Here is a 7,946-nt window from a genome sequence, read left to right on the forward strand (position 1 = left end):
TATAGCGGTGAACAGGTTAAGTAAAAACAGAATATAAATAACCAATACCTGAGCTAAAGGAGAGCTAGGAATACACAAAGGCTTTAATTCACAACAACAATGACCTGGAAACACGAGAGTGGACCATTTTTGTCACTATTTTGTTTACATTTTTTTTTCAATATTGGTCGTTTGGGTTAGGTGATGGTTGAAGGTGATTTTCGTATGTTGTTTAGGGTCTTTTTTGTAAATATTGTTAAAGAAATGTTTTTACCTCATTTGTTTTATCAGAGTAAATATTTTCAAAGTTGGGATTTTCCTGAGTATATTTTAGATAGAAATCGTCAACACAATCTTTTATAACGTGTAGAAAGAAGTAACCAAGCGCGACCTGACCTGACCTGACCTAACATAACGAGTTTCGAAAATAGTCTATAGATAAATAAGGGTAATTAGGTTAGGTCAATTCTAGCTGATGTGTTTTGCTTGTTATACAGTAAGTGTTGCCAGCCTGTGTTTATGGTTTAACTATGAAATTTTTTAGGCTCGTGGCGTTTTAAATATGTTTAATTACTTCATGTGTTTGTTGGTTGAGCCGATGGCTTATAATTTGTTGTTGGGAGAAAAGTTGTTAACACGTAGTTACCGTTGCAGGTTGTACACGCGGACGTGGTTGGCCATCATGGTGGTGTCGACGTGGATTGGTGCATTTGGTGCCCTGGTGCCGACGCTGCTGGAGTTCTGGGGCACCTTCGGGCTTGACCCAGCCATCGGGTCCTGTACCATCTTGCCTGACAGCGACGGCAACTCCCCCAAGGAGTTCCTCTTCGTGTTCGCCTTCGTGCTGCCGTGTGTGGCCATCTGTGTGTGTTACGCGCGCATCTTCTCCATCGTCCACAGAGCCGACAAGAAGAGTCACAGTCACGGTCAACGTTTTCTTAAAGTGAACGGTAAGAGACAGAAGCCCGTGGCCTCGCCCTGCGCCGACCCCCCAACACTACAGACCCTACACGCCACTCCCCTACACGACAGACTCCAGCTGGAGACCCTCGTCAAGCTCTCCACGAGTAGTAACTCCGTGAAGGTGGAGATAGTAGAACCAGGAGAAGAAACTCAGAAACAGCAAAAGGAAAGAGAAGTAGATGCTAACGGCGAGGGAGGAGAGCGAGACAAGAAGGACGGGACGAGGACACCATCTCCAGACACCACGCCTGGTGACGTCACTACAGACGCCAGTTCGCTTCTCAAGACGGAGGCGAACGGCTTCTCCGGCCACAACTCCGACGAGGGTGTTGGGGTGTCGGCGGCAGCTTGTTCCCCCATCAGAATATGTCCTCCCAGCGCCCCTGACTCTCCCGCCTCGGAGAAGTCAGAGACAAAAATAACCAGAGCTATCGAGCGACGGCCGTCAACCATCTCGGGCAAGGGGGGCACCTTCTCCCAGCTCCGTGGCACCTTCCGTAGGACTCGGGCGGGTTCTTTCATCGCTCGCCAGCCTACCCTCAGTGCCAAGGACCGCCGTCTGCTGAAGATGATCTTGGTGATCTTCATGTCGTTCGTGGCGTGTTATCTGCCCATCACACTCGTGAAGACCTTCAGTAAGGACGACAACCCCATCCTCAACATCTTCGGCCTCCTCCTCATCTACATGACCACCTGCATCAACCCCATCATCTACGTGGTCATGTCCTCAGAGTACCGGCAGGCCTACGTCAGCCTCCTCACCTGTAAGCGTGACTTTGATCCCACCAATCGCTCTATTACTAAGATTTCCTGAAAGCGGGCGAAACCTCCCTTGTTCCCACCGCCGAACAAGACATCGAAGTGTGTTATACAAGTCTCGCCAGCCGAGTAGCCTTCCTTGTCCACCCGTGACAACAGTGACGCTTAGTGGAACAAATGTTGACTTGTATACAATCCACAAAACATCATCCTAAGTGATGTAAATAACAAACACATTAATCTTACTTTACGGTGATTTTTTACGAAACTTTTCAATATTTCGTGTTATTCCATACGTGTGTGTGTGTGTGTGTGTGTTAAAGCCGATGTTACACCGCCAGAGGGTCCAACAAGAATATTCGTGTAACAAACCAGCTCTCCTGCCTTCTGTACAGTTTTACACGTTACGTCAGCTCGTCTTCACAGGGCTGACGCTGCTCACTACTGTTATGGAGTCTTAGTTGACTTACTCCGTGTAGTTACAACTCCACCGGAAGTTTCTCTGTGGCGATCAACTCCGTCTCTTTGTATTGTCTCTACCTGTGAGGTGTACTGATCACCTGTTGATTAATAATACTCATTAACATTATTACCGTATACTGCAATATTTCCTCCTACATTATTATATATTGTTCTTAAATCATCACTTTACTATGAGCGTTTGTGTATACAGGTATTCACGACACACAAGTACTGCATGATGCCAGCCGTGAAGACACAGTGCCCTCATCAGTGCCAGTAGTGTGACAGGTATTAACAGGTCTTCCGCTGGACTCTTGTTAACGAAGTAACAGGTGTTTATCTTTCTAATATATATACACACACATCCTCCCTGTACCTGGTAGCATTATACTCACTTTCCTTTAAGTTTTACAAGATGGCAATTGATTATTCACTGCCTTAAAAGTACGTAGGTGAATATTTTAAGTTATCCTGAGAGTTTATTAACTAGCAATCGGTATAATGTTACCAGTTAACAGTCAGAGATGAGATGAACAACTACTAAAAAAAATATGATTATTCCGATGACTTTGTGGAGTATATTGATGGCCAGAGATCCTGAGCTCATCTGGCCAACTCTTCTTAACTTCACACACACACACACATACACACACACACACACACACACACACACACACACACACACACACACACACACACACACACACACACACACACACCAAACGTCCAGCAATGCTAAACAAGACGTCTCATCCTGTCCACTTTTTTATAACTTGGAAAAAATAATAATGACATGTGACAAATGTTAATTGACCTTCCCCTCACACCTATCAAGAGTTTATCCTGTTAATTAGGACAGGTAAGGCACAGGTAAGGGGGTTCTCTATGTCATGACTCACCTGTAATTAAGTCATGTTGAGAAATATTGTTTTGGTTTACTGATAAGAAATAATGTTGGTAATGTTTATGTGTAATATCTAGGGTGATGCTCTTCTCCCTCTCCCTCTCCCTCTCCCTCTTTCTCCCTCCCCCTCTCCCTCTCACCTCACATTCCCCCTCTCCCTCTCACCTCACCTTCCCCCACTCCCCCATTTCCCATACCCCTTTCCTCTCTTATTCCTACTATTTTTACTCCCTCCCCTCCCTCCCTCCTCCTCTCTCCCCTCCTCTTCTCCTCCTTCCCTTCCTCCTCCTCTTCTTCTCTCTACCATCCTCCCTCCTCTCATTATCATCTAGTAAAGGACACATACGAAGAGGATAACTGATACATAGAGATGAATAAGAGTTAGTAAAGAACACATGAGAAAAAGAAATGCAAAATGAATGATAAATAATGATACATAGTTATAATACAAGACTGAATAGGAATTAATGAAGGATACGTGAAAAGACACATGTTAAGGGACTGAAGAAACATAACACAATAATGAAAATACATATAACAGACACATTAACACGAACTCATGATACATAGATACGTAAAGGAGAAGTAATTGTAGAGGAAGATGTATAAACCGAACTGTCCATCACAGGGTAACGTCTTGCTGGTGTTTTCGTGTTAGTTAAACCAGAATTAAACCACAGTTAAACCACAGTTAAATCACAATAGACTGTTTTTTTATGTTTTATTCCAATGGTATTTTGTTCTCATTGGTGTTTATGTACAGTGTTTACGTCTCTGAGTAAACAAATAAAACGTGGTTGTTTACGTCTCTGAGTAAACAAATAAAACGTGGTTGTTTACGTCTCTGAGTAAACAATTGGTGTTTATATTACCGGTGCTGATGATGTATAAAGATAGTGTGGTGAGAGATAGTGTGGTGAGAGATAGTGTGGTGAGAGATAGTGTGGTGAGAGATAGAGTAATGGTGGGAGATACAGAGATAATCTACTATGGGAAGGATCTTGGAAGTTTTGATATGATGTCACTTGAGAGATGACCATGGGAAATATTTCTCAGTTGGAGATAATGAGAAATGTTTCTCCTGAGAACATTTACTGACTCTAGAAATATTGTGTATAATAAGACTTTAAATATGTGTTGATAATATACACAAAGGAAATGTCTCATGATAATTTTAACTTGAGAATTATTATACATAAAAAATTATCTCGTTTCTGGAAATTTGATTTGTATTCTTTTGATATGAATAAAATAATGCCTATGTATACAAACCAAAGATAAGATGTATTTGTCATTATTTTTGTATCCATAATACATTAATACACACTGACGTCATGCGTTTTAGGGAGGATAATTGTCCATTGTATTATGTAACGAACGAAATCATTAATTACTGTTTTGTTAACGAAATAAATCATCCAATATTTTTTTTTTCATTTCTCTTTAGACTTTCTTCACTATCTTGACGTAAACAAACTTTATCTATATTAACTCAGGTTAGGTTAGGTTATGTTAGGTTAGGCTACGTACTGACACCAATCATTTATAGTTTTGTGTAATATTTCTATGTTATTTCATCTATAAACAGACTATTCCTAAATGACGAAAATAACGAAAACATTGAAATTATCGCCTTGTGACAATTATCCCTAAAACACTTGATATTAACAGTGTTTAGAGACGAATGTTTACTATTTTCTCTATGTCTGTGTCCATTAAATTTACTGGTGTTTAAATCGCATCAATCTATGTTTATTTCCGATCTCTTATTATATAAACACTTTTGCTGATGTTAGGTGCTATGTTTAACTCCTTAAAATGAGAAGTTTAATCGCAGTTTTGGCTACTATGTCATTATGTGATGTTTGTTTAGAATCTGTGTTTAGAGAAATGTTTATAAATTGTTTTTTCTGGCGATGCTGAGTCATGGAGGAGAAACTGTTATAGATGTTTTGTGTTTTGTGAAGAATTAATGAAAGGAAATCATATTTGTTTTATCATTAGAGGATTTATGTATAATTTCTAAGTAACGTTTTTGAGTCTATAAATAAATCATATATTTTACCTCGAATATTATACAAATTAATAGTTACATGACAGGTAGTTATACAAATTACTATAATCTCTGGACAAGTTAATTATACCAGTTAGTATAATCAAAATCAGAAAACAATTATACCACCTATAAACATTCAAAATTAAATATCCATTATATCATTTACTCAAAAACTTTTATAATAGCCAAAATTTATATACTATAACTTGTATAAACAAATATACTATGGAATTAGGTTTACACAGTACATATAAAACTATCTCAGACTTGAAGGTCTTTTTCCACATTAGATGATAAAATTAATAATAAACTGTCATTATTTTACCTCTGAGACAAAGACCCACAAATGTATTTTAGTCGAGGATTTGGTTTGTGTTTCAATAAGGTATCTTACACGAAAGTCTCCAGGACAAAGCCTTAACGCAGTGAGTGTGGGTGTGAGGAGGAAGATTAGAGAGGAAGAGAAAGAAGAGGAGGAAGAAGAGAAAGAAGGGGAGGAAGAAGAGAAAGAAGAGGAGGAAGAAGAGAAAGAAGAGGAGGAAGAAGAAAAAGAAGAGGAGGAAGAAGAGAAAGAAGAGGAGGAAGAAGAGAAAGAAGAGGAGGATGAAGAAAAAGAAGAGGAAGGTGAACAGAAAGAAGAAGAGGAAGAAAACAAACAAGTAAGAGAAGAGGAGGAAGAAAAAGAAGAAGAGGAAGGAGAAGAGGACGAAAAAGAGGAGGAGGAGTAGGTATTTCTAGATAGGAATGATGGGAAAGTAACTTTCTCGGGCCAGTGTCTGGGGAAGTGCCTTAGCAATATGTACAATAAGGGTGTAGGTCAAACGGGTCCTTGTCCAAACGGGCCCCAACCTACCCTAACCTAGCTTGACGTCTAACCTAACCTAACTATAGTAACTAGGGCCCAATAGAACTGGACCCCATTTCCAATACTTGACGTTAGGTTTAGTTAAGTTAGATAAGGTTAGGTCAGGTCAGGTCCGGGTCTATTTGAAGTGGGGCCCGTTTGACCAAACACCTACATACACTGCTTCGTAAATCTCCGTTGTTATTTTTTCTTTTTTACAAGTTTGGTCAAGACCCCATGAAGGTCATTTAGAGAGCTAAGTTTTATACATGTAGAGAGAGACAGGTGTGTATGAACGCATGTAGAGAGAGACAGGTGTGTATGAACGCATGTAGAGAGAGACAGGTGTGCATGAACGCCTTAACAGGTATAAAATATATAGTGCTGATGATGATGGGGAAAATAAAAATGGTGATAATTATGATCAGGTTATGAGATTGTCTTCACTATAGACTGAGTTAATCCTTGTCACCATCACCAACACCATAGTGAGTTAATTAATATAATGTTCTTCTCAATTTACCTCTATGATATAACTCCCTTCAACCATCCATTACTCTTGCCAAGGATGTTTTGCTTTACACGTCATTTACAACTTTTTTCTATAATATGAGATAAACAAACTATGTAACTCTAACCATCTTTTCTCCTTCAATATGCTCATCAATATACATGTTTGTGTGTTTGGTTAAATGGTGCTTTTTGGCATTGCTGTTTAGGGGACAATTTGTGTATGTGTGTTTTGGGGATGGTTCAGTGGCTAGTCTTCAGGAGCAGTCATAGGTAGGGCACAGGTATGGTGGAGTCACAGGTAGGTGGGGCACTGATGGGTCAATGACAGGTGGGGCACAGGTAGGTGGGGCACTGATGGGTCAATGACAGGTGGGGCACAGGTAGGTGGGGCACTGATGGAGCAATGATAGGTGGGGCACAGGTAGGGTGGGTCAGTCACAGGTAGGTCACAGGTAGGGTGGGTCAATCACAGGTAGGTCACAGATAGGGTGGGTCAATCACAGGTAGGTCACAGATAGGGTGGGTCAATCACAGGTAGGTCACAGATAGGGTGGGTCAATCACAGGTAAAATACACTCTAAAACACACTTACAAACTAACATACACTCACATAAGTCAAACAACAAGATAACATCCCCAAGACACACATTTCCCAATACACTGAAGAATCTCACGGTAACCAACCACTCACTGACCATTGACTGGCTTGACTGTACCGGTAAAAGCATGACACTCACCTTGACAGTCACCTCCACGAGAGACAACAAAAGCGGTGATATTCTCTCCAGCGTAAAATTCCCTCCAGTCGATGAGGCTCTGAGATCGCCACCTACGCCTCCACTGGTGATAAAAAAAAGACCCTCTTACCGTGGAGATAATCACCTTTATAAATATATATATCTATAGCCTTTATGTACCCCCAGACCTAAGGGTGATACTCGCTTGGTGATGTAGAGTGAGGGTAACGTCTTTGTATCTAAGCCACAAGACCCCCCAAGCCCTCCTCACCTCTCTCTCTCTCTCTCTCTCTCTCTCTCTAACAATGCAATATTGAATAGGGTGGGAGATGGGAAGGAGTGATCTGAGTGTGTGGTGGAGTGTGTTGCGTGGGAGTGTTGTGTGGAGTGTGTTGTTTTGTTCTCCTCTCTTGAGTTGGTCTTATATACCCAGTGGTCATGAGGTGAGAAAAGTTGAAGAAATGTAAGAGAAATAGACAAAAAGAGACAGAGAACGAGAGTAATAAAGATAAATGGAGATATTGGAAGTAAAGAAAGAGAGAAAGACGGAATAAAATAGACTAACGTAACTTATAGACGGGGGAAGTGAGAGAGAGAGAGAGACCTTAGAGAGACAATAGATAGGTGAGAAAGCCATAAAAGAATAAAGAGAAACGAACAAAAATATACACATAGTTATAGACGAACAAAAAAACAGCTGATACTACAATAACAAAAATCAGCTGATGA

The 7,946-nt window shown here is 40.5% G+C and overlaps 1 protein-coding gene and 1 long non-coding RNA gene across 6 annotated transcripts in view; both read left to right on the top strand.

The window, feature by feature from the left end:
* Window positions 1–3,226, top strand: part of LOC121856789 (dopamine receptor 4-like) — a 58,584-nt gene extending 55,358 nt beyond the window's left edge. For all 5 annotated transcript variants that reach the window (XM_042352485.1, XM_042352486.1, XM_042352490.1 and 2 more), the window contains one exon: window positions 634–3,226. In XM_042352485.1, the coding sequence (XP_042208419.1) occupies window positions 634–1,756 (1,123 nt within the window). In that variant the 3' untranslated portion in view covers window positions 1,757–3,226. The remainder of the gene's footprint in view (window positions 1–633) is intronic.
* A 2,980-nt stretch (window positions 3,227–6,206) lies between these two features.
* Window positions 6,207–7,340, top strand: LOC121856790. Its single transcript, XR_006087054.1, has 2 exons — window positions 6,207–7,014; window positions 7,046–7,340. It is a non-coding gene; the product is annotated as an uncharacterized LOC121856790 (long non-coding RNA).
* Window positions 7,341–7,946: the final 606 nt, after the last annotated feature.

Source organism: Homarus americanus, unplaced genomic scaffold (assembly GCF_018991925.1).
Source record: "Homarus americanus isolate GMGI-L3 unplaced genomic scaffold, GMGI_Hamer_2.0 scaffold43075, whole genome shotgun sequence".
Taxonomy (NCBI): domain Eukaryota; kingdom Metazoa; phylum Arthropoda; class Malacostraca; order Decapoda; family Nephropidae; genus Homarus; species Homarus americanus.